This window comes from Ceratotherium simum, chromosome 13 (genome assembly GCF_057802395.1).
Source record: "Ceratotherium simum simum isolate JZ-2026a chromosome 13, ASM5780239v1, whole genome shotgun sequence".
Classification (NCBI taxonomy): Eukaryota; Metazoa; Chordata; class Mammalia; order Perissodactyla; family Rhinocerotidae; genus Ceratotherium; species Ceratotherium simum.
This window is the reverse complement of record NC_141912.1, coordinates 31,674,720-31,702,152: the sequence shown is the minus strand read 5'-3', so window position 1 is coordinate 31,702,152 and position 27,433 is coordinate 31,674,720. Positions and strand designations below refer to the sequence as shown.

At 53.5% G+C, this 27,433-nt stretch overlaps 3 protein-coding genes and 1 pseudogene across 11 annotated transcripts; 2 read left to right on the top strand and 2 right to left on the bottom strand.

The window, feature by feature from the left end:
• The window catches only part of LOC147915649 (MHC class I polypeptide-related sequence B-like), a 44,848-nt pseudogene extending 40,977 nt beyond the window's left edge, over positions 1 to 3,871 (bottom strand).
• POU5F1 (POU class 5 homeobox 1) lies at positions 3,833 to 8,752 on the top strand. The gene is made up of 5 exons (XM_004424384.3): positions 3,833 to 4,274; positions 7,042 to 7,162; positions 7,444 to 7,574; positions 7,895 to 8,053; positions 8,228 to 8,752. Exons 1-5 carry the CDS (start codon positions 3,870 to 3,872, stop codon positions 8,492 to 8,494), a joined length of 1,083 nt encoding a protein of 360 aa, XP_004424441.1. The 5' UTR covers positions 3,833 to 3,869; the 3' UTR covers positions 8,495 to 8,752.
• A 1,110-nt stretch (positions 8,753 to 9,862) lies between these two features.
• On the bottom strand, positions 9,863 to 13,726 carry TCF19 (transcription factor 19). 2 transcript variants are annotated; one of them, XM_014782963.2, is made up of 5 exons: positions 13,565 to 13,725; positions 12,585 to 13,150; positions 10,919 to 11,477; positions 10,612 to 10,642; positions 9,863 to 10,291 (listed from the first exon to the last, which is right to left on the bottom strand). In XM_014782963.2, exons 2-5 carry the CDS (start codon positions 12,820 to 12,822, stop codon positions 10,046 to 10,048), a joined length of 1,074 nt encoding a protein of 357 aa, XP_014638449.1. In that variant the 5' UTR covers positions 12,823 to 13,150; positions 13,565 to 13,725; the 3' UTR covers positions 9,863 to 10,045. The 2 variants fall into 2 exon arrangements, with proteins under 2 accessions (XP_014638449.1, XP_004424442.1); XM_004424385.2 differs by having other exon boundaries at positions 10,142 to 10,642; positions 13,565 to 13,726.
• Positions 10,980 to 26,762, top strand: CCHCR1 (coiled-coil alpha-helical rod protein 1). Of its 8 annotated transcripts, none has more exons than XM_087438295.1 (18): positions 10,980 to 11,031; positions 15,236 to 15,302; positions 15,381 to 15,594; positions 16,865 to 17,162; positions 19,529 to 19,692; positions 19,789 to 19,924; positions 20,146 to 20,256; positions 20,448 to 20,597; positions 21,179 to 21,289; positions 21,399 to 21,505; positions 23,589 to 23,701; positions 23,886 to 23,931; positions 24,086 to 24,222; positions 24,351 to 24,539; positions 24,636 to 24,737; positions 25,562 to 25,713; positions 25,816 to 25,987; positions 26,245 to 26,760. In XM_087438295.1, exons 2-18 carry the CDS (start codon positions 15,287 to 15,289, stop codon positions 26,355 to 26,357), a joined length of 2,331 nt encoding a protein of 776 aa, XP_087294421.1. In that variant the 5' UTR covers positions 10,980 to 11,031; positions 15,236 to 15,286; the 3' UTR covers positions 26,358 to 26,760. The 8 variants fall into 8 exon arrangements, with proteins under 8 accessions (XP_087294421.1, XP_087294422.1, XP_087294419.1 ...); XM_087438296.1 differs by lacking the exon at positions 10,980 to 11,031 and adding an exon at positions 13,978 to 14,119; XM_087438293.1 differs by lacking the exon at positions 10,980 to 11,031 and adding an exon at positions 14,057 to 14,119 and having other exon boundaries at positions 15,170 to 15,302.
• Positions 26,763 to 27,433: the final 671 nt, after the last annotated feature.

Genomic DNA, 27,433 nt, shown 5'->3' with positions numbered 1-27,433 from the left:
CACACACACACCTCTGTCTCTGTCTTCCATGAGAAGTTTTACCTCCTTAAGTGTGTTTCTTGTAAGCTCCCAAGCACTGAAAACTGAATCAAAACTGGCCTCCCAAATTCCTCACACATAACTCGATCAAACTCAAGGGGAAAACCTGCCAGATTCCTAGGAAGGCTGCTTAGAAGTGGAGGTGAGGTGCGGGAAGGCCCCTGCCAGCGTCTCACTGAGTCCCTCCTCCCCAACCCCCCCAACCCCAATTTCTCTTCGCAGGTGTACAGAGAGAAGTCTGTATTCCCATGTCCAGTAAGTGGTGAGGGTAGACAGGAGAGGGTATAGGAGTGGGGCAGCAATTTTATGTCGGGGCTGGAAGGAAATTTAGAGTTCATTTAGACCAACACCTCTTTGTTAGGTGAGGAAACTGAGGCACAGAATGGGGAGGTGCCATCAGCTGGGGAGTCAGAGTCAGGGCCTAGAACCCTGGTCTATTTGTTCCTGACTACTTCTCCTGGCTTCCCCACCCTCACCCTCTCACCTCTCTATCTTCCCTGCAGACTACAACCAGAGAGCTGACTCCTTGATTTGAGGTAAGAGTGTCTGAGTTTGGGAAAAGAAGACTTCAGTTTGTGGACCTTGTGGGAGAGGACAGAGGGTCAACTGTTGAGAAGAGGGGGTTGGTTTATAGTGAGTAGTGGAATATGTGTAAAATGAGATGAAGGGAGATAATCTCCCAAAGTGGGCCAAGCCTTCTCATCTCAGCCCTCCATTCTTTCCCTTTCTCCTGCCTTCAGATTAACAGAACCCATAAGTCAAAGAAGTGGTTTGCTACCCTGGTCTAGAGCAAGTCTCCACTGGTCCCCATCTGAGCTCTTTCAGCTGGTTTTCCTAACCAACCAGCACCCCATACTGGAGTGAGGGGATGGCTGGGCTGACAGCAGCAAAGCCACCATCACACCTCTTTGCAGCCATGCTGGTCAGCCACACCTGGGGACAGGTGGATCTCACCTGCCCTCCCTCGGTCTCCCAGCATGCTCTGCAATCAGATACTTGCATTTTGTCTCTGTGAAGGGCCTTGACATTACACTATAATAAAAGTGTATGTGGAGAGTTTGTGAGCCTAGTCCTAAATTGGTTTTGGGCCTGGAGGCTTTTTAGTGACCCTCTAAGACCCAGGAGAGTCGAGGAGCCAGACCAGAGGACTCAACCTTGCTTCAGTCTCCTCCAGGCCTGCAGAAAGCTGGCCTGGGCAGAAGTGAAGCCACCTACCCTTCAGGCCTAGCAGGAGTGGCGAAGGGGGAGGGGAGCATGTCTCAGCCTCAGTCAGCCCAGAGCATCCCAGGAAGGGGCTGGTTAGGACTCCAGACAAACTTACCCTGCTGTGAAGGTGCTGGGTCAGACTCCAGGCAAGCACAGGACTGACCTGGCTCAGATGTCCAGCCACAAGCCAGCCAGGGACCCAGGCACCCACCCCTCCCCTGGCTCTCTCTGGAACAGGCCTCTTGCCCAGGCCAGAAACATACCACCTAGAGCAACTACAAATTGTAATAAAAAAAATAAGAGAGTAGGACTGAGTGGTAAAATTGGGGAAGGTGTTTTAGGAGCCCTGGGAAGGCAGGGGCAGCAGGGGCTCCCTGGACTGGCCTGGGGAGAGGGGTTTCTCGGAGCCCAGAGGGTGGTGAGCCGAGGAGCACTGGTGTTGGAGATTTCCTAGCCCTGCCCCTCCCCCTTCTCTGGGAGGCTGTCTTCTTGGCAGACAGCAGATAGATGCATGACAAAGGTGCCGTGATGGCTCTGTCCTGGGGGTTGGGGAGATGACTGGGGAGGGGCCCCTCCTATTCCAAAGCACATCTCTCCACCCCCACCAGGCCCCTTAATCTATCTGCCTTTTGGGCAGTTGGTGGCTCAGAGGTGAGTACAGCTCCAGCCCCACTGCCCTGCAGATCTTCCAACGGACCTCTGTCGAGTATCGAAATGCACGCGTGCAGTTAGTTGTCCAAAAAGTGCAGTCAGATGGGCCCAGGAACAGGGCTGTGTGATACAGACTCAGAGGATTAAAAAACAGGCTCAGAAGACTCATAGATACCACCAAGGTGAAGACAGCTGGCGGCAGTCAGGAGTGCCCCCACCGGGACACCAAGCCCCTCAAAAGGTAGACACTGAGCCACTGACCCCGCAAACAACCCCAGACAGGGCTGAGAAGAAGAGATGCCTCAGGTCGGCAGAGGTCAGTGTCCCAGGCTCAGGATTCCAGCCTTCTAAACGGTAGGGAGCTCTGGTCCAGAGACTTTCCAGGGCCCCCTAATTCACCCCAGGTCCTCCATGTGGGGCAAGTTTAGGGAGTAGACAGACATACATCATCCCTCACAGACGGGCACTCTGAGGGCTATTCTCTTGCCAACAGAATCGAGCACTTGGCCAGCAGCATGAGCCCTCAGGACAAGCCCAGAAACATGGACCCTGTGGGAGAGCTTAGGGCAGGCTTCCTGCACCCCCTCCCCAAATCGCCCTCCACCCCCTCTGCATCTTTCCACCAGCCCCCCAAACAAAGCACATCCCAAGGCCTGGGGGCTGGGGGAGGGGTGGATGCCGAGGCGTGCCTCCCGAATCCTCCAGAGGAAGGGGAGCAGGATACCTAGGTGCCAGCGGGGGGCCCTGTCTGAGGCTCAGTCTTTGAGGGGGATTGAGGGGGTTGTGGAGCTCTTTTAGCTGATCCGAGGGGGATTCTGTGTGAGGGGATTGGGGCTGGGGGGTTGGGGGGCAGGAAGCTGTCCCCAGGGGAGCCATCCAGGCCCATTCAAGGGTTGAGCACTTGTTTAGGGTTAGAGCTGCCCCCTCTGGGGACCAGGATTGTCCAGCCAAGGCCATTGTCCTGCCCCCTCCCCCCAGTCCCTCCCAAGCCTCTTTGAACCTGAAGTCAGATATTTTTTTCTCCCCCCTCCCTCCTTGGCTTTCCCCACCCAGGGCCTAGGGCTGGAGGCTGGGCTGCGGAGGTGGGGGAGGGAGAACACCAACTAGGTACTAGATATTTGGGTCCCTGAAGTGGGGACAGGGAACCTGATGTGCGGGTCCCACAGTGGGGGACCCCATGAGGGGGTGTTCGAGCCCTCAGTCCAGACAAAGGTTGGGGAACTCGGGCACATTCAGTCCAGTCCAGAGCCTGGCCCCTAGAAGGGAAAGTGGGCGTCAGTTCCTGGTCTGGTAGGTGAGGGGGCTCTGGAGCCGGAAGACTCAGGATATGGAAGGGAGGCCCTGTCTGTCCCTGGTGATGGGATGGAATTTAGCAGGCTGAGCATCCGCGCCTTTGGGGTAACTGAATCTGGCCAGTAATTTGGATGGGAATGCCTAGGTTCCTGGGTTGGGGGTGTGTGAGGACAGCAGTGGGTGGGTTAATAAGGAATTGAGGGGTAGCCCCAGCAGTATTTGGCATGTACACAATAAATGTTTGAGGATCTGAGAGGGTGGCCGGGCCCCAGTGAGGAGAAGGTGCCGGGGTCTTTGAGCTCCTGAAGAACGTGGAGGAGGGATGGAAGGGATCCCAGATAGCTCTGAGGTGTGCAAAGCCCAAGAGAGGGCCGGGCAGCCTGTTGGGAGTTGGAAGAGAAGGTCTGCATGGGGGACCTGCACCAAGGCCCTTGGGGTCTGGAGAGGTGCCAGGTTGGAGCTCCCTGGCTTTCCCCTACCACAGACACCACCGCCACCGTCAGGCCAACACTGTTCGCCTCAGTTTCTCCCACCCCCACCGCCCTCTTCTCCACCCATCCAGGGGGCGGGGCCAGAGGTCAAGGCTAGTGGGTGGGATTGGGGAGGGAGAGAGGTGTTGAGCAGTCCCTTGGAGAGCCCTCATTTTACCAGGCCCCCGACTTGGGGCGCCGTCCTTCCCCATGGCGGGACACCTGGCTTCCGACTTCGCCTTCTCACCCCCACCGGGCGGTGGAGGCGATGGGCCAGGAGGGCCGGAGCCGGGCTGGGTTGACCCTCGGACCTGGCTGAGCTTCCAGGGCCCTCCTGGTGGGTCAGGAATTGGGCCGGGGGTTGGGCCGGGTGCTGAGGTATGGGGGATTCCCCCGTGCCCCCCGCCATATGAGTTCTGCGGAGGGATGGCATACTGTGGACCTCAAGTTGGAGTGGGGCTGGTGCCCCAAGGCAGCCTGGAGACCTCTCAGCCCGAGGGTGAGGCGGGAGCAGGGGTGGAGAGCAACTCCGAGGGGGCCTCCCCCGAGCCCTGCACTGCCCCCACTGGTGCCGTGAAGCTGGACAAGGAGAAGCTGGAGCAAAACCCTGAGGAGGCAAGTGAGCTGCAGCGGGGGTGGGAGAGTGGCCAGGCTGGCAGGGGCGGCTGTGGGAGGGGGAAGCGGTCGCTGCAGCTGTCTAGGCCTGGAACCCAAGACAGGAGCAGGCATGGCTGGCACCCCAGGCAGAGAGGGGTGTGTGGCGACTGCAGACAGTCCTGAGAGCAGGGGCGAGGTGAGAACTAGAAGTCAATTCAGGGAGAACCGCAGGTGAGGGCAGGGGTGGCCTGGGGGAGTTGGAAGCTGGCCCAAGCTGGCCTTGCTTCCCGCCTAGCCCTTGTCAAGTAGGTCCCTTCCCCTTCCTAGGCCTGACCAGGGTCTGGTCACTCACTCACCAGCCCAGCACCAGACCTAGTTTGGGGTTTGAGCCTCTTCTCCCACCCTGAGTCCTGCTTGAAAACATTATCCTTATCAGACCCAGGATCTTGGCGTTAGGGTTAAGCGTGGCCTGAGGGTAAAAACAGTGCTTATCCTGAGGTTATTGTTCCTGAAGGTCTAGGGTGTGACTGGTTTCTGATATAAGCTCCAGTTCGGGCTGTGTGTGTGGACATGTGGAGTTGGGTTTACCTGCCGTCAGATTTAGGCCTTGTCTTCCCTTGACCTCTGCCTCGGGGCCAGTGAGTCACCATTATGCAAAGTACACACCCTGGCACCCCCTTGTAGAGAGCTGGAAGTACCAATTTCAGCCTTAATTCCACTGTTGTGAGCCAAGAAAAAAAAGTGGATGAAGTCATCTCTAGGCCATTCCCCAAATGTCGAGTTTGCTGAGGGATTGAGGACTTCCACGGCCAGCCCTGCTGGGGCCTATTAAGAGTGTCTCCCAGGCCGCTGAAGACACAAGTGTAAGCAATTAGAGATCAAGTACTAAGCCTTTAGGCCTCTCTAAAGGAGGTGTGAGTGGTTTCAGCCACCCCAGTAGCCCTAGACTCTTTGCATGAGGCAACTGCTGGGCCTTGAATAATAATGGCTGCCAATTGTGGTCCATTTCCTAAGTGCCTGGCTGTGTGCTCAGTTCCTACATCATTAGCTCATTAACCGTCACAAAATCTCCTAGGGAGGTATTATTAGCCTGTTTCACGGGTCTCAACGGCTAAATGATGAAGCAAGGATCTGAACTGGGGTTTACCTTATTTCAAATCCCCAAAATAGGATTTGGAAAGCCGACATGGGGACAGCTGAGGACATTTATAGGTTTGAGATATTGGCTGAGCAGAAGTTGAGAATGGAAGTTAGCCTGTTTGAATTTGATGTGATTGATCACCCTTGAAATACTTCCCTCAGGGCTTCCAGGACCACACAAAGGCCTGGCTGCTCTCCTGCTCCCCTTGGCCACTTGCCTTCATTGGAGTGTCCCAGGGCTCCGTCCATCAACCTCTGCTCTATTTACCTTTCCTTCTCATCCACCCTCAAGGCTTATATACCTATAGACACAACTATTGCATTTTCTATCTCCTGCTGGGGTGGCTCCCCGAGCTGCTCCACCCCATCCATCACCCAGTAGCTCATGGCTCAAACCAGTCATCTTCATTCCTTTCACATCCTCCACCCAATCCTTTGGAAACACTGCTTTGTTACCTTGGAAATACATCCTGAATCAATGACTTATCACCTCGCTGTCCCAGCCACCATCATCTATGCTGGGAATACTGCAGTTGCCTCCCTAGTTATATCCTCACTTCCTCCTTACTCTATTATCAACACGTCAACTGGAGTGAACATTTTAAAATGTAAGAGTCAGATCATTTCACTCTACAACACCCTTAAGTGGCTCCCCATTTCACTGAGCAAACCACAGTCACTGCAGATCTGCAGGATCCACCCTGCTCACTGCTGACCTCATCAGCTCCTCCCCTCCCCTCTTCCTTTCCCTCCGTCCACTCACCCTGCTCCAGCCACGCAGGCCTGGCTGCTCCAGGGGCCCACCCACCTCAGGGCCTTTCCACTGGGCTCTTTCCCTTTGCTCAAACATCACCTTCTCTGACTATCTTACTTAAAATTGTCACCTCGCCCAGCATGCCCTACCCTGCTGTACTGTTTTCCATAGCGCTCCTAACACACCAACACGTTGGATAATCATTATTTGTCTCTCCACATTAGAATGGAAGTTCTAAGAGGCCAGGGCTTTTTGTCTCCTTCGTGTAGTGGCTGGCTTATAGAAGGTGCTTAGTAAATCTGTAGAATTAATCAATGAAGATGCTTCTATGTTACAAAAAGATACAGTTAAAATAAGGGATAATCAGATTTTTAAAAAACTGAGGCACTAACTATATACAAGGCACTTTATTCATACCTCTTATGATACTTGTTTCTTTTTGTAGTGTGTTTGTTTGTGTATGTGTGCCCTATCAGTTTGACCCTCGAAGCAAGCTGGAGAGAGGATGTATATTGAAATGAGAATCAGAGCAATACGGGTGCTCTTTATTTCTCTAGTCTCAAAACTTTCTCAACCTGGGGGTAATACTTGAGTCAAAAAGCTTTTGTGAGTATTAAGTGGGCTAAATAGGCAGGAGCTCCCTTCATAACCTGATGGGTGTTCTCGTTGAGGCCAGGGCCTGTCTTTGCATCCTTGCATGGTGCTCTGCATCTAATGGATGTGTTGCTTTCTGGGGTGAATGATGTTTGTATACAGGTTATTTCTAGATGTTAGGTGGGCAGCCTGGAGGCAGAGATACTCTCACAGGCCATTCCTTGGGGCCCAAATAGAAGACGGGTCAATAACTGGTGTGTTTATGTTCTTACACGTCCTCTGCCTCTTTTAATGCAGTCCCAGGACATCAAAGCTCTGCAGAAAGACCTCGAGCAATTTGCCAAGCTCCTGAAGCAGAAGAGGATCACCCTGGGATACACCCAGGCCGATGTGGGGCTCACCCTGGGGGTTCTCTTTGGTGGGTCTCCCTCAGCATATTCTGACCACAGAACACGTGGACCACATCTCCCCACCAAGGCAGTGAGCAGAGGGTGTTTCAGGGGCAGGCTCTACCCTCACCCATAAAGAGGGTAGGGAGGGAGGGGGAACGATACTTGGGCTCTGAGTTCCCTCTCGGAAGAAGGGGGACCCTGGTGTGGGATCTTGTGAAGGCAGGAAGAGGGCAGCGAGGCCTGGGTCTTGGGGTCACGAGGGCCCTGCCTGCTGCCTCACCTTGTATCTTTCAACCCACCTCCCCAGGGAAGGTGTTCAGCCAAACGACCATCTGCCGTTTTGAGGCTCTGCAGCTCAGTTTCAAGAACATGTGTAAGCTGCGGCCCTTGCTGCAGAAGTGGGTGGAGGAAGCTGACAACAACGAAAATCTACAGGAGGTGAGGGTCGGAGGGATGCACAGGGACGTGCCAAGGCTCAGCCCAAGTTCCATTGCTTCCATCCCTGGCTTGCAGCTCTCCTTCCTAAGGCCAGTAGTCCTCAGTGGGATGGAGGGCAATTCCTCAATTCTGCTGGGAGTCACTGGTCTAAACCCACCCTTCCAAGATCCTCCTTTTTCATACCATCTGGCTCTGGTGACACATCCAATGCCCTCTTAGCAATTTGCTCTTGAGTCACTGACCCCATGGTGCCGTTGCTCAGCAGGTTCAAAACTTGCGCTCCCATCTCCTTCCTTGTCACCCCCTCCCCACCTGCACAGATATGCAAAGCAGAGACCCTGGTGCAGGCCCGAAAGAGAAAGCGAACTAGTATTGAGAACCGAGTGAGAGGCAACCTGGAGAACATGTTCCTGCAGTGCCCGAAACCCACACTGCAGCAGATCAGCCACATCGCCCAGCAGCTCGGGCTCGAGAAGGACGTGAGTGTGTGCTCCGTCTCCTCCTCCCCAGTCTCTACCTCCCTTCCCCTAGCTCTGGCTCCTGGCCTCTTGCCTCTAGTCTGTTGGCTTTGGGCCAAATGACCAAGCCAAGCCTGACCCACCTCTTGGAGCTTAGGGTCAAATGTCACTCTCCCTTGTGTCTTCCACTTGCAGGTGGTCCGAGTGTGGTTCTGCAACCGTCGTCAGAAGGGCAAACGATCAAGCAATGACTATTCGCAACGGGAGGATTTTGAGGCTGCTGGGTCTCCTTTCTCAGGGGGACCGGTATCCTTTCCTCTAGCACCAGGGCCCCATTTTGGTACCCCAGGCTATGGGGGCCCTCACTTTACTACGCTGTACTCCTCGGTCCCTTTCCCTGAGGGTGAGACCTTTCCCTCTGTGTCTGTCACCACTCTGGGCTCTCCTATGCACTCAAACTGAGGTAGCCTGCCCTTCTCAGGAAGAGGGGCAGAGGAAAGGGGAGAGCTAGGGAAAGAGAACCCTGGGGTTCCTGCCAGGGCTTTGGGATCAAGTTCTTCATTCACTAAGAAAGGAATTGGGAACACAAAGGGTGTGGGGGCAGGGAGTTGGGGGAACTGGTTGGAGGGAAGGTGAAGTTCAATGATGCTCTTGATTTTAATCCCCACATCACTCATCACTTTGTTCTTAAATAAAGAAGCCTGGGACACAGTGGATGGATACTTTTGTCTTTGGTTTCTTCTTTAGTTACTGAAGAGGTGATGGGGGGATACCCAGTACCCAATAGTAGATAGTAACAGCTAAGACCCAAATGGCCCTGAAACCAAGGTACCATTTAAACTGCTCAGAGTCACACGTAAGAGGGAGGGCTGGGATTGGAATCCAAGTTTATTTGGAGAGGACCTTATAGGCATGAGCTAATTAGGAGCCCATGAGGTGGGGTCCTGGGGAAATTTGAGTTGAACGCCTTATTTTTACCCACACATGCAGTTACCATGTAGCCCATTAGCTATTAGGAGCTGGCTTTTTGCTTTCCCCACTCTATTCTGGAAGTCCTCAGTGGCTTTATACTAGGTAATCAAGTCTTTAGATACTTCTGTATATCGCCTTATATTAACTCTACTTTGTGCTTTCTTGATGCCAGGGTTCATTTGGTTTCCACTTAAGGTTTTTGCCTACCCTGTCCATAAGTGACTTACCAAACCCCCATGTTTTAGTCCTGGCTTTGCCACTACCTAATCGGGGCCCTTGCTCTGGGGCTGTTTCCTTGATGTGGAAAACACTTGGGTTGGTAAGTCTAAGGGACAGAAGGGGATGAACACGCAGGTTTCAATAGAATAGGTCAAGATAAGGCTTTCCTAGTAAGAACTATAGAAATGCTGCTTTGAAAATATCTTGGTGTACAGCTCACAGAAGAGAATCAATGTACTGTACATTGGTTAGGTTGATCCACACTGGACCAGGTCCAGCATCTGCTCTGGCAGGTGTACCAGGTTTTCTCTTTTACCTAGTAGCACTGGTGAAACTTGGTAAAGTTCTGCCACCCTCTTGAACTTGACCAAACTCCAACTACCTGATTTAAATGGCAGTGGATCTGTTTTCCTTTAAACTAGAAACCTTAACTACCTGGATTCCTTTTTTCCTGTCTCCCACCTCCAGCTCATTCCATATATTTGCAGCTTTTCAGTGAGTAGGTTCATATTTCTCTGTGCCTTGTCTGCTCATTTCTCTTCCCCTGAGATTCTGAATTTGTTTTCCAAACCTTACCAAGTCCATTCTCCCAAGAATTGAAAAGCAAGGAGTATCACAAAAAGAGTAAATGCCTAGGAGTGAATGAAGCTGCTCATTGTTTATTTGGAAATGGAAGCAAAGTTCTGAAAAGCCAGGTCACGATCATCATGGTCAGTGGCAAGACTACCCACAACTTAAGGAAGTTTTGGGGCTATGGCCTAGGTCTTTCCAGAATGCCTTAGGTGGTGCCATCCAACAACATTAAGAACTTGCTTGTTCCATTCAGGGGCTTACATCTTTCAAGGCATGGCCTCTGCAATTGGTTGCTCTGACCACAGACGTTCTAATGTCCATGACAAGGACCTGCAGCTTGTAACAGTGGGAATTTCCAGCTCTCTGGCAACTCCCTGCAGGCAGCAATATCTTTGGTAGGAAACCATCTCTTCTGTCACCTTGGCCATGAGGGCCTGCTCCAGGCCTCGAATCGATATCCATAGCAATGGACCCTTCCCCTGTAGTCATTCCCTCCTGGGGAGGCAAGGGAAGAAGGGGCATTTCTTAGGACTCATTGGCACACCACTGTGTCCACCCGTGGCCTGGAGGTGCCAGCTCTGTCCTCTGGTGCCGTGATGGTGGCCTTAGGTCTGGATGCCTACATGACACCCTGGGCACCGGAAGTCGGCCTCCCTGGCAGCCTGGATGCTGCAGCCAACACAGGCCACATGGAACCAGACGTCACAACCATCACACTGAACCCAGGCTACTGTCTCTTCTTGGGGCAGGCAGCAACAAGGGGCTGCACAGAGCTCCCCACCCCCAACTGCGGGGGGAGCAATGGGGGTGCTCACTGGGTGCTTCCGAGGACGCCCACGTCGATTTCTGAAGAAAGTGACACAAAAACCAGGGTCACTAGAAACTGTAGAAGCCTAGAACTGTCCCCTGGATAACCAGAGTGAACCTAGATAGACTCACTAGACTAATGGTGAACCTGGTTAGCAGAGCTAACCCAGGTCTTGCCATTCCAACATCTGTTCCACTCCTGTCCACCTCCCATCCCCCTCTCCCTCCCCTGAGCAGAGGGCCACCTCCCAGCCTGGGGCTCTAAAAATGAATCAAAAGGCAGTGAAATATTAAGAGAAAGATCTCTCTACTTACCCACTAGGTGTAAGTGGGGTTTTCTCTACACGGAGTTTCTTCCTGGGCTCTGTAAGGACTGGTGGAGGGCTCTCGGGACCCTCTCTCTCATCATCCAGTTCTGCCAACACTCGGTGAGCTGATTTCCTCCGATTCCTTGGGGGTGGGGCAGAAGGGGTGGTCCCCACTTCCCCAGGGGGAGTGGGAACAGGCAGGCTCTGTGGCCCACCCCCACTCCGGGAAAAGGTGAGGGGCTGGGGCTGGAGCTTGCTGAGGCTGCCGATGGAGTTGAGGATCAGCGTGGCTTTGGGGGCAGGGGAGAGGGTGCTGAGGGGGCGCTGTGGAGCCCCCTGGGAGGGCAGCATGGGCCGAAAACCAGCCCTGGTTCCCTCTTCTCCCCTAGACCGAGGGATGGTAATGGCAGCAAAATCTTGAGGTTTGACGCGGACTTGCTGAAACATGAAGTAGAACTCCGGGGGGCTGGTTCCTGGGGGCCCTTCAGGGCCAAAGGTCAGAAGGTCACCATCACTCAACTCTAGCCTATGACCCCTTGGGAGTCGGACATTATTGACCAAAGTCCCTGTTGATGGTGGGCAACCAGGCACAGAGAAGGACAAAACAGAAATGACCAGAGTCAGTCAGGAGGGGAGGAATCTGGCCCCATTTGATTTTCTGGGGAATATGAGGAAGAACTTGACACCTGTCATCAAATTCTCTCACATTCTAAGTACCTCAGCAGGTGATATCAGAGATTAAGCTCCTTGTGAGCTGGGAACAAGATTTACTTTTCTTATGCCCTCCCTCAGGGCACATAGAGGGAGCGGACTCCCCTCACTCTACTGAAGTCCAGTTCTCAGATATACTCACCCTCAAACAGCCCCAACTCAACAGTTACTATCAGCAAAGCTCAGCCTGTCTGGGTTCAAATCCTAGCTCCACCACTTACCAGCTATGTGACTCTGGACAAGTTAACCTCTTTGTGCCTCATTTCCCTCGCCTGTAAAATGGGGATGATATTCATGCCCACCTACATTCAATGCACTTAAATCTGCCTGGTTCATAATAGTAAGCACTACATGAATGTTGGCTACCACTGTTATCCAATCCCTACCACACACCAAAATAGACCTCACAAAGACATTTTACCCAAAGAGGAAACCCAGAGAGGAGAAGTGACAGGTCTGAGGGGGCCACCAGGTCTGACAGGTCTGCCACCAGTGGCCAGTGGCAGAACTCAGATGTGATGTCAGGCCTTCTGAGGCTGGCTGTAACTATCTCCAAAGTCAGGGAGTAAGACATACGCCCAGATCATTAAAACATAATTCAACATATCACAACGGCCCTAAGACAGGAACAAGATGCCTCAGCAAATCTGGAAACTGAGTCAAGTCTGAGCTTGGATCCCAATACCCTCAGAACAACCCCACTGTGATACTTTCCTGATGATGCCCCAGGCCCTGGATCTACCTCCCAGTCCCTGTATGAGCTAAACAGGGGCCATCGAGGGTCAGCCCCACAGAGTGTCTGACACTGCACATTTCTGGTAGGAAGACAGGTCTGGACTACAACTGTCCATCAAACCTGATGGGGAGTTTGGGAGGCAGGAAGGGTCCTTGTGGAGTCCCTTAATCATTCCAGCCCAGAACTGCAACTGCCTAGGCACAAGGCTGCCCTGCTCACTGCTCACCTTGGCTGCTATGGTCCTCCAGGCTGACCCTCCAGTCATCGCCCCGGCATTCAGCGTGCAGCTCTGCGTGGACTCCAGAGATGAGGCCGGGCTCCTGCTGGGGCCGCAGGGCCACATCACACAGGTCGGCCCTGCGGCCCAAGCGATAGGTGCAGCCAGCTCCGCTTGGGGGGTGGAAGGTGTAGAGATCACCGCCCCTGCCGCCCCCTATGCGCAGCAGCTGGAAGCAGGGCAGCATGGGCGGTGCCCCCTCCGCACCACCTCTTCCACTTCAGGAATCCATCACCTTTCCCACTCCTGGGTGATGCATGGCCGGCCTAAGTTTACTTTCCGTCTGATACAAACTTGAGCTGTGCTTTGTGCAATTTCAACTTTGAGGACACTCCCTGAATGGTGCAAATTCAGAGGACAAGGAGCCTAGGCACACGATGGAAAATTGGCTGTCAAGCAGCTTTGCAACTGAAAAGTTCGGAGAAGGTCCCGGTGCAGTGCAAAAACCAACACGTCTTATGGCACCTTAGTTGAACCGGATCCTCAGGCCGCAAAATACTCGGGGAGCCTTCAATCTGTGCAAGGCAACATACATTAGGCAGCGTCTAGGGAAATACACTGTAGATGTATGTATGGGGGGGGGGTTCCTGCTCCTGTGCAATGTTAGCTTGTCACCTCAATGTAATTTGGAGAAAAGAAGCTTCTTCCTGTCAGACCTGCTTATCCAAATGGAGTAATCCTCCTGCTTGCCCGCGCCTTGCTCTTCTGGCCAATCCCTCACTCATAACTAGTTAGCTTGAACCCCAGTGGGAAAGTGAATCCACTGTCATCCCCTAAAGGCAGTGCAAACGAGTCCTTACGTGCTCCAACAAAGCGGATCTAAACCTCCGTTTCTCCGGGTGGGATAAAAATAGAGCAAAGAGCTCCCGAAGATCATACAAGGCAAACCCAGTCTTTTCCCTGCCCGCCCCAGCCCAGTTTCGGATTACCGCGCGGTGCAGTCGCAGGGTCTCCTCTCCAGGCAGTGCCAGCCTCTCGGCGGCCCCGGGACCCCTCGAACTCCGGCCGGCGCTGGCGCTCCCGCGGCTGTTTGACAGCAAGGAAGCCGGGGCCAGGAGGGGCGCGGCCTCCGCGCGCGGGCAGCGCCGACCCCGCCTTTGGAATTCCCGGGCCCGAACTTCGCGCCGAGCGAGCCCGCCCCCCGTGCCGTTCCTGATTGGCCGGCTTATTTGTGCTCCTCCTCTCCATTGGGCGGCGCGCTTGGAGGCTCTCCGATCTCCCGCCTTCCGCTTTTTCTGATTAGTTCACAAGTTTTCCCGGGTTCCCGGAGTTGGGAGGAGCCGCCGGGGCGCGGAGCTGCCCCAACGCTTTAATTGGGCCCGGCTTCAGACACTACTGCGCCTGCGTGCACCTCTTCCCCTCCTCCTTCCGGGGTGAAACGGGCTTTAGAGCGGCCCGCCAACCTGCGCGCTTTGCGCAGGCGCGGTCAGGGGCGGAGGCCAGGCCCGGGAGCAAGGTGTAGGGGGTGTGGTCAAAGGACAGAGGTGGGCTCTCGCGCTGGGTAAGGGGCGTTCTGGAAGTGTCGGTTGGGGGCGGGAAGGGGCTGAGCTGGGGTGCGAGGGTGGGTTCAGGGGTCCATAGGGGAAGTGGGGTAAGGGGGCCGGGTAAAAGAACAGGTAAGGTTGTCGGAACAGTCTTAGAGCTCAGGGTCAAGCAGGGTGAAGACGCAAGGGTATCTGAGGGAGTGGGGATCGGGTGGCAGAACTGAGAGCCGGCTAGAGTGCAGGGAGGCGAGAGCAGGCTATTGAGTTGAGAGATGAAGGTGCGAGTGAGGGAGCAGAGTAATTCCTTCAGGAAAAAAGCAGATTAGGATGTAGGGAGGGAGGGGAATAGAAATCCCAGATCGGCGGGGCGAAAATAGATGAATTCGGGTGGGAGGGTGGGGAGATCTTGAAGACCCTCTCTAAGCTCTAGGACTCTGGAGAGGGGAGGGTGGGTGACAGGAATGGAAGCTGAGAGGATAGTAGAGAGAAATTGAGAGGAAAGTTGTTGGAAAGGTTTGGATGAGATGTCAGGAAGCTGGCTTTTCTGCCAAGGGATCTAGGCTGCCTGGATTCCCAGAGGTCCTGGGGAGGCATCCTACCCTGCATGTAGCCACATTCATCTGGGCCTGGGGCCAGAGCTTTAATAGGGAAGGACCCAGGAGGCATGGCTTGGTGGCGTCTGGATGGGCTTCCCCAAGGCCTTGCTGAGCCATGGAGAGAACTCTGGAGATTGGGCTCACAACCCCTGCACTGCATACCTCCTTTCTCACCTCCGACCAGGAACGGCAGAGACTGTAGAAACTTAAGGAGGAGGGTAAAGGCACTCCCAGAATCCCCAAAGTATGAGTAAAGCCTCAGAGAGCTCCCTCTCAGCCTGTCTCAGTAAATTCCCTCCATCTCGTGGTTATTGCCATAGTTCTGTCAGGAACCAGGTTGGGTCAAGCAAGTGATCTTTGGGTATTTCCTACTTCTTTTGGGAAGTAGGAAAAGAGGAGCTAAGGGTTGGGTGGACCTGGCTGTTATTTAAGGATTATGACTTTGTTATTGTAGGGGCTTTCTCTTTGGAAGGTGGCCTGAAAGTTGAATTGGAGTGTCCTTGTTTCTCCTATTGTCCAGGGGAACATAGATGGCTGGACACTGAATCTAGAGGCTTCAAATAATGTGGAGATGTTTCGACCTTCAGGTCAGTGGGACCTGGCAAGGGGACTGGTGATTGTCTCTCCCTGGGAAGCTGACCATCCTTGTCCTTGTGATTCTTCAGGTTCCACTGGGCTGATTCCCCCATCCCACTTCCAAGCTCGGCCCCTTCCAACTGTGCCAAGAATGGCTCCCACTTGGGTCTCAGACATTCCCCCGCTCCAACCCCCAGCCCATCAAGATGTCTCAGAAAGGCGGCCAGACAACCAGAGACCTCAAGTGATCATGTGGGAACGAGGTGTTTCTGACAATGGGCAGGAGCCAGGGCAGAGAGGCAGGTAGGGATACACTGTCACTGTTTTCTTGGGCTTGCTTGCCAGTGACCCTTCTTCACTGAAATAGATTTGTTACCCTGTTTCAGCCCTTCCATAATTTGTTCATTTTTACATAAGCAACTATTGGTGCCTACAATGCATAAATAGTAATAAGGCAGTGTGTTAGATGCTAGGGATGGGGATAACAAAAATGAATAAGAGAGATCTTTATCTCAAGGAATTTAAAATCCCAAGAGAGAGACTGACCAACAGCTGATTGTAATAAACATAGTATAAGGCAAGATGAAGAAGTGTGAAGGAGTGTAGCTTGTACTGTGGTATGTGGATTCATTCTGACAGAGTACATGCCATTGGAGGTAGCCATGCTATTTGTAGGTGTACTGTCTATAAAAATTCTTGATGTTTCATGTGTGTCTTTTCCCAAATGTCCTGGAATGTCATTCTGCCATTTTGCCCTAGAGTGGAATTGCAGATGGGTCTACCTTGGACCCCATCAAAGAGGAAGGAGCCCGATGATGAAAGGGGAACACTGGAGTGGGTGTCAGGAGACAGAGACTTTCTGTTGCTCATTTGGCTACCAGCTGGGGCTCCTTTGGCCAGTCACTTAATTTCTCTAGGCTCTGAAGTGACAGATCCCTGCCACTTCAAAAAAAAGTTCCGTGGTTCTGGGCCTCAGTGAGCGAGCTGTGTCAAGAGCCTTGTTATACTGGTTTAAACTTTATGTGACACCAGTTGACTCTGTTCTCCAAAGGTCGGAACTTTGCAATTTATTGCTGTACTGTTCTCTCAGACTCCTCCTAACACTCAATAAATGCTTTTAACTAGCTCTTGGCCGCACCATGTTGATACTGGAAGCCTTGACTTCTCTTTCTCTGCACCTCCCTCAAACTTTTCCTTGCCCTTAAATCGGAATTCAGAAGCCTCTGTGTGTTCTTCCAACCTCTCCAATTCAGAATGTGTGGCCTGATGATGTGCACAGTTGATGTTTAATATATCTGCCTGTATATAGGCTCTCTCTAGAGAGATCACGTTCCATGGTCTCAGCAAGCCTTTAGGTCCTGTGAGCCCAGACAGTGGACCTAATGTGCTTAGTAGGGCCTGGATGAATGACGATGGTGAGGGAAATGCAGAGATCCCCATGGCCCGGCTTCATCCCCCTCATCTCCCCACATGGGAACAGAAGGATCCTCTTCTCCTTCTGTCTCCATTTATGCCCTTGGCCACTCTCCCTGCACCAGAGACAGGTTTCACCTGTGCTAATCTGTCTTTGAAGGCCCATGGAGGGGTCGCAGGCCCTGAGCCAGCAGGCTGAGCTGATCTCTCGGCAGCTGCAAGAGCTGCGGCGGCTTGAGGAGGAGGTCCGGGTCCTGCGGGAGACCTCGCTGCAGCAGAAGATGAGGCTAGAGGCCCAGGCCATGGAGCTGGAGGCTCTGGCACGGGCGGAGAAGGCCGGCCGAGCTGAGGCCGAGGGCCTGCGTGCTGCCTTGGCTGGGGCCGAGGTTGTCCGGAAGAACCTGGAAGAGGGGAACCAGCGGGAGCTGGAGGAGGTTCAGAGGCTGCACCAAGAACAGGTGAATGTGGGGGTGGGAAGGGTTTACCTTCAAAATGGTGAACTGGCAGGAGCTTCCCAGCAGAGAACAGGTATCACCCAGAAGGCCCCATGAGCAGTAGAGTAATGAGAAGATGTTTGGTGAAGGCGAAAAAACAGGTGACCTGGGAAGAGGGAGAACTTGGGTGTTTTGGGCTTACTCAGATTGCACTTTTTCCCAGGACTCAGGTGACCCCCACACCACTTGAAGCCCTCCTTCCCCTTCCAGTAGGAAGTAATCTGTCTTCCCACTTTGCTCCAGGTACCCAGTTCACCTGGGAGCCTTGGTGGAGGGGTGAGAAAGTTGGGAGTGGGGTCCTAAGGAGGACTGGGAAGGAAATATTACTCAGTCAGCAACCTTTTTTTTTTTGTGAGGAAGACCAGCCCTGAGCTAACATCCAATGCCAATCTTTCTCTTTTTGCTGAGAAAGATTGGCCCCGGGCTAACATCCGTGCCCATCTTCCTCCACTTTATATGAGACGCCGCCACAGCATGGCTTAACAAGTGGTGCGTCAGTGCACGCCCAGGACCCGAACCTGCGAACCCCGGGCCGCCGCAGTGGGGCGCGCACTCTTAACCGATGTGCCACCGGGCTGGCCCCATCAACAACCTTTTATCAGCGCTGACTCTGCCATCCCTGAGACAGGAGCTGGGACTCTGGGGTGAGCAAATCAGCCTGAGTCCGTGTGGGTGGAGCCGATAGCCTAGTTGGGGACATGTACATTCAACGCTTAATTTAATCCTACTTCATTGCAATTGGGAGAAGTGCCATGAAGGAGAAAGATAAGGGAGTTCTCACCTGCTAGGGGGTTGGGGAAGGCCACCCTAACCAGTCGACATGTTAAGAAATGAAACCATAAAGACACTGGAAGAAAACATGGGTGAATTCCTTTATAACCTCGGGATGGGGAAGGCCTTTACATATGAATCAAAATCCAGAGCCATTAAAGAAAATATCAATACATTGACTTTATAATACTAAACTTAGGAATGACAAAATAAAAGTAAAATTAAAGGACAAATGATAAACTAGGGAAGAATATTTACAGCTCATATCACACGAAAAGGCTAATATCCTTACTATATAATGTGTGCCTAGAAATTGATGAGGGAAAGACAGCAATCCAGCCAGAAAATGGACAAAGGAGATAGTTCAAAGGACAGTATAACAGGCCTTTAGATTCGTGAAAGGTGCTTAATGATAAGGAGTTGACATCTGTACTGAATAGGAGTTGGCTGGTGAGGAGGCGTGTTGGGGAGGCGATGGGAGCTGAAGTGACACTTGGCACCATGGGGGACGGCAGGAGGCCAGAGGGGCTCTGGGTGGTGTGTGGACTGCGAGGCCTCGGGCCTGTTCAGAACTTTATACTTTACCTTAAGAGCAATGAGCAACCATTGAAAGGTTTTAAACAGGGAATGACATGATCAGATTTGTATTTTATGTCTAAAAAGACCAGTTTTGTGATTTAAGTCCTAAGTGATCACTTTGTGGTACGGAGATCAGGCTAGAAGGGGACGGACCGGAAATCAGGGCGGCCACTCTCCCTCCTTCACTGGCCGTCCCACGACTCCTTCAGTGTGTCTGACCCCATTACCACTGTTTGAGGTGCAGAGAGAAAAGGACAAGCTTCCTAGAGCTTCCTTTCGAATGGGGTGTGGCAGATAGTAAGCACATGCAGAAGTAAGTTCACTTTAGGTGATAGTAAGTGCTGGAAGGCCATGACCAGGTGATAGGACACAGTGGGTTGTGGATGGGGATTGGAGGGCCCAGGGAGGCCTTTCTGAGGAGGTGACATCACCCAGGATCTGAGGAGCTGGGGAGGCCAAGCCTTCAGCTAGACTCTGAGGTGGGAAAGAGCTGGCTTGTTGGGGTGAAGAAGGGATGGCATTGTGGCTGGAGCAGAGTGGGCAGTGGGAGAGCGGTGGGAGATGGGCTCAGGGAGGTGGGCAGAGGCCAAGGGGCAATGGGCTTGGCAGGCCAAGGAGAGAAGCTGAGTTTTGGTCTGAATGCCATGGTAAGCCACTAGAGGTTTTTAAAGACTGGTCAGGAGATTATTGCTGTTGTCCAGGCCAGAAGTGAGGGCAGCTTACCTCAGTTGGTGGCATTGGAGATGGAGAGAGGTGAAGATATGTTTTGGGAGGAGACCTGACAGGAACTGCTGATGGATTGGAGGGTAATGGGAGAGAGTGAGTCTCCATTTTGCCACGCGCAGTTGGGTGACTTGTTGGGTTGTTGCCTAAGGTCACGGAAAGTGGGACTGAGGGGACAGGGCCAAAGCAGGAGGGATTTGGAAAGCCCAGATTTGGGAGTGAGCTGGCCCCTGCTGAGCCCTGTCTTCTCTCCGCAGCTCTCCTCCTTGACGCAGGCTCACCAGGAGGCTCTGTCCAGTTTGACTAACAAAGCCGAGGGCTTGGAGAAGTCTCTGAATAATCTGGAAACCAAGAGGGCAGGAGAAGCCAAGGAGCTGGCCGTGGCCCAGAGGGAGGCTGAGCTGCTGCGGAAGCAGCTGAGGTAAGTGAGGGTAGGGGGTGGCCAAAGGGGGTTGTGGGTGGGGCAAGTCTCTAGGGTGCCCCACTGATGGCACCCCTATTCCTACCCCAACCCCAGCAAGACCCAAGAAGACCTGGAGGCTCAGGTGACCTTGGTTGAGAATCTAAGGAGATACGTGGGGGAACAAGTCCCTCCTGAGGTTCACAGCCAGACGTGGGAATCAGAGAGACAGGAGCTTCTAGAAACTGTGCAGGTGAGAGAGTGCAGGGTGCATCTGTGCGGGAGGTGGGACAGGAGGGCTCAAGGATCAGGTCCTGGGAGAGGGGTGGCCCCTGGAGAAGAGCACAGTCCCCAGGAGAGAAGGCATTACCGTCAAGAGGGTGCAGACTGGCTGCTGCCTGAGGACATGGCACAGGGGCCCTACGGAGGCGGCTGCTTCCTCTCCCTCCCTCTCCCTCCCTCTCCCACCTGCAGCACTTGCAGGAGGACCGGGATGGCCTGCAGACCACGGCAGAGCTGCTGCAGGTGCGCGTGCAGAGCCTCATGCACATCCTCTCCATGCAGGAGGAGGAGCTGGCCAGGAAGGTAGGCCCCCCAGGCGCCTCCCTGTGAGTGGGAGGAGTTGGTGTGCTGCCAGAACCTGCTGGGATCTTTCTTTCCTTGAACACCTCTTCTTGCTGTGGCTCCTGTTGCTTGGGCAGGACAGAAAACAGAAAACACCTCCTTCCTCTCCCACCCCAGGAACCCACACTTTCCCCTGTTCCTCCACCTCACAGGTTCAACCTTCAGATTCCCTGGAGCCCGAGTTCACCAGGAAGTGCCAGTCCCTGCTGCAGGGCTGGCGGGAGAAGGTGTTTGCCCTCATGGTGCAGATGAAGGCCCAAGAGCTGGAGCACAGAGGATGCAGGGAGCAGCTGAAGGGACAGGTCGCTTGGCACCCCGTTTCTCCCCATATTCTCCCCCCAGCTCCTTGCTTCTTACATAAGGGATGACATTCATTCAACAAATATTTACTGAGTGGTTACCACCTGCTGGGAACACAGCCCTGAATGCAGACAGACAAATACCTGCTCTAAGGAGCTTACATTCTGGAGCGGGAGACACATAATAGGCAAGTAAACAATAAGATAATGTCAGGTAGTTATATGCCCTATAAAGGAAAATGTGAAAGATCCTGTGACAGAGAGAGACCGTGGGGTGGGCCCGCCTTAGGTAGGATGGTCAGGAACGGCCTCTCTGAGGAGGTGACAGTGTCTAAGGATAGGTGGCGTGGGCAGAGGCGGTGGGTCCTTGTGGGTGGGTCACTGGGCACTTTCTCAAGGTGTGGGCACATGGAACATGCTTCTGGAAGGAAACCTGGACTCAGACTCCATTCTGGGGAACCCAAGCCTCTTGTCTCCCTGCATGGCATTCTTGCAGAGATCTCTGCACCTGCCCCTTCATTCCAGTGACCCCCTCCAGCTTGCTGCTCTAGCTGTGCCCTGCCCGTCTTCCTCTCCTCACCCAGGTAGCAGAGCTCCAGGAAAGAGCTGCAGCCCAGAGCCAGGAGCAGGCCATCCTGCAGCGCTCCCTGCAGGACAAAGCCGCAGAGGTGGAGGTGGAGCGGATGGGTGCCAAGGTCTGTCTGAGACAGACGGAGTCTAAGGGAGGCCAGGGAAATCCCTAGCGCCGGTCTGTGGGCCAGGACCCTGGGGAGGGGACCCTTCTCTTTACCGCATCCTTCCCAGGCCCTGCAGATGGAGCTGAGCCGTGCTCAGGAGGCCCAGCGCCGGCGGCAGCAGCAGGCAGCCTCGGCGGAGGAGCAGCTGAAGCTTGTGGCCAGTGCTGTCAGCAGGTATCTGGGAGGTGGGTGGGGTGGAGTAGTATTTCTGCTTCCCCAGCTTCCCAGGCACTTTGGAGTTTAAGAGCCTCAGGCAAGAGGGGCTGGAGAGCTGGCTACTGGAGGATGCTGGGCAGAGGTAGTTAGCCCTGTGTAAGTCCCTGTGTTTGTTTTTCCCCGGGGCAACCCCTCCACGTTCACACCAGGGTCACTTGTTATGACTCCCACTGACCTTGGCTGGAGGTGAGGCATCACTTCTTCCTGGAGTTCAGTCTAGTACCAGCTTGAGCTAAACAGAGCACCTGAGAGGATGTCCACCTTCAGAGTTGTCCGAGGGTAGAGAGTGTGGATACTTGGTCTTTCTTTCTTTCGTTAAAATTTTACAGGCATGCCCTGAGTAGTTGGAAAAAAATTTAATCTCTATTTTAAAGCTGTACACCTACTGGTGTACTTGATATTCCATCTAAAATGTATAGCAGTTTCCTTCTCGATCAATTGGAAGCCTGTGTCTCTTATACCAACTTCCTAGTTTCCTTCCCAACTCTTGTTACATAACCTTTAGAAAGCCCTCTGAGGAGAAGCACAGGCTTTGCACTGGTAACAGCCCCTCCTCAGCCGTGGACACTGGAGTACTGAGGGGGTCCACGTAGAGATCTCAGCACAGTGCCTGGCTTGTCGTCTGTGCTCTGTAAATGTCTACTGTTAACCACGAGGCTCCTCTGGATGGATCGCATAACAGTTTTTGGTTTAGCAAAATTGTGATGCAGGATGGGTCCTTGCCCACCATCCCCTTCTGTTGAATTGGGCCATGGGGACTAATTTAACTTGAAAAAATTATGAAAAAGTTCAAAGGATAAGAGAGGCTAATTATGATGAACCACACCCAGATTCAGTCCATCGCATGTACCTCCTACCTCTAGGACAACAGAGAGAAACACTGTGGACAGGGTTTTACTTTGGTACCAGGACATCACTGCAGTGGTTCTTGCTAATGATTTATTGCCAGAAAGTCCACCAGGCTTAAAATAACCCAAACTTGGACTGTTGCCAGGTTTGTTAGATAGCCTCTAGATGGCTTGGGAACCTTACCAGAAAATGGCTTTTGTAAGAGCCACAGTAGGTGTTGGAAGCACCCACTCGAACAGTTTTCAGATAAAAGTGATCCCTGCTGTGCTGCTAGGGATATGAACCGCAGCCCACGTGGGCCGCGTGTTTTTCTGTTGGCACAGACTTGGACTCTCCTGGGGAGTTCCTGCCCTGCCCCTGGATGCTCCTGGGCCTCCTCCCTGGGGGCCTGGTTAGGCTTCTCAGCTCTCATGAGCCACATTGCCCCTGCTTCGGGCACCGCCCACTGATAAATCACATGGGCCTGGCCTCCACTGGTGTCAGGGAATTGTTGGAGAGGATAACTTTGATCTCTGATGCATAATAGTGACCAAAGAATAGGTTGTGAGAAATAAGTTTCTCAGGTTGTTTGAAAAGATACACAGTCATTTAATGCCTTCTTGGGGCAAGGGCCCCTTACAAAACTGTTGGAAGCTGTGGGCTTTTTTCCTTAGAAAAATGCACAGAACTTCATACACCCCATCCAGTGCCAGGAGAGTCCCAAAACCTGGAGAAGAAGTCTAGATGAGCTGGAGATTAGGCAGCCGTACAGCACTTGTTTTCACTCCCGTAGAGTCATTTTCACTGAACCCTTTACTGTGCTGTGGCATCTGGTCCACATAAGGTCTGACCCCAGGACCCTCATCATAGTTTCTAGTGCAGGGCTGTTATTAAAGATGCTGATGGCTAGGATCCACATGAGAAGCTTACTGTATAGGTTTTGGGACCAGGAAGAGCTGTACTTTTCTCATGAGCAACTGCATCATTGTTACCTGACAGTCACTAAAGGGCTTAAGCTCTCAGGTTTTTTTCTTTTATTGGCTGAGGAGCTCAGACATGAGTTGGGGCCCCTGCCCTTGCCTCAGCTTCTCTTTTCTCTGCTCTGACTTCTGGTTTGCTTTCCTCATGTACCTAGCAGGACAGGGCAGAGGGAGTTAAGTCCTTTTGGCAAGGAGGTGGGGTTGGAGGGTCAGTAACCTTGTGCCTTCTCCAGCTTTCAGACCTGGCTCCAGAGCACCATGGCCAAGGTGGAGCGGGCCGCAGCCCGGCTGCCCAGCCTCAGCAGCCGAGTCAGCTATGCTGTCCGCAAGGTTCACACCATTCGGGGTGGGTAGGGCAACTGCCAGCTGCACCCTGGCCCTGCCCCTGCCCCACCAGCCCTCTCTCATCCCACCTGCGTCCTCCTGCCTCCTTCTCACTGGTCCAAGCATCTTTTTCCCTTACTCCCTAGTCTATCCTTTTCTCCTCCTCAAACTCATCTCTCTGTAGCTTTCTGCCTTTTCTCCCCCAGGCCTGATGGCTCGAAAACTGGCCCTTGCTCAGCTGCGCCAGGAGAGGTGAAATTCGGGGCACTTGCAGATGGATCGGGGAGGGGAGTGGGGCTTTAAGATGTTGGCTGCTGGGACCCAAACAGTGAGGACCGAGGAGGGATAGCTTAGGGGTCAGGCAGGTGGGTGAGTTTCCCTGACTCTGTTTCTCTTCCTGTCTCAGCTGCCTCCCACCCCCACCGGCCACAGATGTGAGCCTTGAGTTGGAGCAGCTGCGGGAAGAACGGAACCGCCTGGATGCAGAACTGCAGCTGAGTGCCCACATCCTGCAGCAGGAGGTGGGCCGGGCCCGGGAGCAAGGTATGCCTGGTCCTGACTCACTGAGCTCGAGCAGGGGCCAGAATCCAGTGTGTTGGGGATGGAGAGAAGGAGGGAAGAGCTGGCCTCCAGGGCAAGGAGAGGCCTGAGTGAGCACCTCCTCTTCCCAGGGGAGGCAGAGAGGCAGAAGCTGAACGAAGTCACCCAGCAGCTGGAGCGGGAGCTGCAGCGGACCCAGGAGTCCCTGGCCAGTGTGGGGCTGCAGCTGGAAGCGGCTCGTCAGGGCCAGCAGGAGAGCACGGCGGAGGCCGCCAGTCTCCGGCAGGAGCTGACCCAGCAGCAGGAGATCTACGGGCAAGGTGTGCAGGAGGGGAAATGGGCAAACCCATGGAGGGTGGGGTGGGAACCACAAACCACAGCACCCCATGCCACACCCCATCTGCACCTCACCCCAGCTCTGCAAGAGAAAGTGGCCGAAGTGGAAACTCACCTGAGGGAGCAGCTCTCAGAAACAGAAAGGAGACTGAACGAGGCTCGGCGGGAGCATGCCAAGGCCGGTGAGATTTGCCAGGGTGGACAGGGCTTCCAGGAACAAGGAAGTGTTGAGACATAAGGTTATTTAAAAAAAATTTTTTAAGCTTTTTTTAAAGTATGCAATTAACGAAGTTATCAAGAAATGGCACAGATGAATTCTCAGGTGGTGTACACAGCTGTACAGCCAACACTCAGATCAAGCAACAGCATGTGACCAGCCCCGGAGCCCCTCCTGGTCACTCCCCTCCACAAAGGCAACCGCCATCCTGACATCTCACACCCATGATTACCCCCGACTTTGTATTGGGAAGAACTTCTAACACCTAGACAACTTTAGAAGAATCATGTAATGGATACTCCCCTGCCTTCTCCAACTAGATGCAGCAGTTTCTAACCTTGTCACATTCCTCTCTATCTGTATATACACACACATCAATATGCACATTTTTTGGAATCATTTAAAGTAAGTTGCAAACATCAGCTGCATCTCCCACAAAGAGGAAATTTTCCTATATAACTTCAATACCATTGTCGCATTTTAAGAAAATGAACATTAATTGCACAAAATCTAATGTCCAGTCCCTATTCAGATTTCCCCTAAGGGACTCTGGGAAGCTTCGGGGATGGGGACGGTACTTTGGCTTCACAGATTCATAGATCCTAGAGCACCAGCCCGCCCTCCCACTGTACACAAGAGACTGAGAGCCACAGAGCATAAGTGGCTTCCCCACGTCACAGAGCTGGGGGCCCAGCGTTCCTGCCTGTCATTCCAGTGTTGTTTCCATGCTGCCTCACTGCCCCTGGGCTGCCCCACACCTGTCCCCTCTGTGCCCTGGCTTCACCACAGTGGTCTCACTGCGTCAAATCCAGCGCAAAGCCACCCGGGAAAAGGAGCGGAACCAGGAGCTCAGGCGCCTGCAGGACGAGGCTCGGAAGGAGGAGGGGCTGCGGCTGACCCAGCGCCTGCAGGAGCTGGAGAGGGACAAGAACCTCATGCTGGTAGGGGACAGCAGAGACTGGGCGCTTGCGCTGGTTGGGGCAGAGGTGTGGAAAGGGGAGGCTCTGCCCGGGCGAGGTGGCCTTTAACCCTCTCCTTCCCAGGCCACCTTGCGGCAGGAGGGTCTCCTCTCCCGTTACAAGCAGCAGCGACTGTTGGCAGTTCTTCCTTCCCTGCTGGATAAGGGGAAGTCTGCGGAGTCCAGCCCCAGGCCCCCAGGGTCTTCAGCACCTGCCCCTCCAGCAGCGGCAGCCTCCACCAGGGAGTCCATAAAAGGTAATGGTCTAGGTAGGAGGAGACAAATGGGGACACACACCCACACACACACACACACACTCTCTTCAGGAACCTCTCCCCCAGATACTCTTGAGGACCCAAGCCTTGTTCTCTGTGAGCGTTGGAGGCCCACAGCCTCTTCTCTCCACCCCCGCCTTGGACCAGGGAACCTTCTCTCTCAGAGAAGGTTCCTCTGCACAGTAATCAAGACAGCCTTCTCTTGTCCAGCTCTTATCCCTTGGGGTCTTCTTTCCCAGGATCCCTCTCTATCCTGCTTGATGACCTGCAGGGCCTGAGTGAGGCCATTTCCAAAGAGGAAGCTGTTTCTCAAGGAGACAACCAGAACTCTCCTGCTCCAGTCTCCTGCTGAGTAGCTGGGCGGGTGCACTGAGCAGCTGGGAGCTCAAGGGGGACCGGGAGGCTCGTGGAGAAGTGGGGTGGTGGTGGGGGGCCAGCCCAGCCCTCTTCCCCATCCAGCTGCCCTCGGGACACCAGGCACCAAGATGTCTGTGAATTCTGCTGTGGCTCAATAAAGATGACTACAGTAGGAGCCGTTGTTTGGACATGTTATCTCTGGGAATATAAGGGAAGTCTCTCTTCAGGGGAGTGTGAGAAGTGGTCCCACACACAGCTCTCTCTCTAGATGGTACCTCTTTCAAAACTCCTTTCCTAGGCTGCTTGGGAAGTTTTTTCAGAAGCTCCAGGTTTTCTTTATTCTCAACTTTTGTTTTAAAACTCTTTTTACTGCTCAGGGTGGGCCTGGTGGCCTAGTGGTTAAGTTCACGTGCTCTGCTTTGGCGGCCCAGGGTTTGCAGGTTCAGATCCTGGGCGTGGACTGACACACAGTTCATCAAGCCATGCTGTGGCGGTGTCTCACATACAAAATAAAGGAAGATTGGCACAGATGTTAGCTCAGTGACAACCTTCCTCAATCAAGAAGAGGAAGATTGGCAGTAGATGTTAGCTCAGGGCCAATTTCTTCACCAAAAAAAACTCTTTACCTCTGGAAGATGATCAGTGCCAGGGGTGAGGATGATAAAGCATTCACTCGTTCAACGGGAATCTTAGAGCCCGGTGGTGTCCTAGCTCAAGGCTACAGTGGCAGCTGACAGGCAGGTCCCTGCTCCCATGACGCATCCATCCTAGTGGGACAGACAGACGATGGACAAGTACCTCAATGAAAGAGCATTTCAGACAGTAGCAAGTGCTATGAAGAGAAAATAAATTACAATGATGAGATAGAAACTGACTCTGTGGGTAGGGGCAGCATTAGATGAGGGGAAAGGCCTCTCTGAAGAGGGGACATTGTGCTAAGACCTTAGTGGAGTGAGGAGCAAGCTGTGTGACCACCTGGGAGAAAAGTTCCTGCAGAGGGCAGGAGGGAGAGTGATGGGGGAGAGGCCTCCCTCCTCTCCAGCCTGGAGAGGCTGCAGGGAGAGGCCAAGA

Bases quoted from the DNA above. Each gene is read 5' to 3' on its own strand.
- POU5F1 (XM_004424384.3), top strand. From the start codon at position 3,870: ATGGCGGGACACCTGGCTTCCGACTTCGCCTTCTCACCCCCACCGGGC. The intron at 7,163-7,443 runs GTGGGTCTCCCT...CCACCTCCCCAG, and splicing joins CACCCTGGGGGTTCTCTTTG to GGAAGGTGTTCAGCCAAACG. The intron at 8,054-8,227 runs GTGAGTGTGTGC...TTCCACTTGCAG, and splicing joins AGCTCGGGCTCGAGAAGGAC to GTGGTCCGAGTGTGGTTCTG.
- TCF19 (XM_014782963.2), bottom strand. From the start codon at position 12,822: ATGCTGCCCTGCTTCCAGCTGCTGCGCATAGGGGGCGGCAGGGGCGGT. The intron at 11,478-12,584 runs GTGAGCAGTGAG...CACCATCAACAG, and splicing joins GGAGGACCATAGCAGCCAAG to GGACTTTGGTCAATAATGTC. The intron at 10,643-10,918 runs GTAAGTAGAGAG...CACTTTCTTCAG, and splicing joins ACCCCACTTACACCTAGTGG to AAATCGACGTGGGCGTCCTC.
- CCHCR1 (XM_014782912.2), top strand. From the start codon at position 14,784: ATGGCTTGGTGGCGTCTGGATGGGCTTCCCCAAGGCCTTGCTGAGCCA. The intron at 23,932-24,085 runs GTGAAATTCGGG...TTCCTGTCTCAG, and splicing joins GCTCAGCTGCGCCAGGAGAG to CTGCCTCCCACCCCCACCGG. The intron at 24,540-24,635 runs GTGTGCAGGAGG...ACCTCACCCCAG, and splicing joins GCAGGAGATCTACGGGCAAG to CTCTGCAAGAGAAAGTGGCC.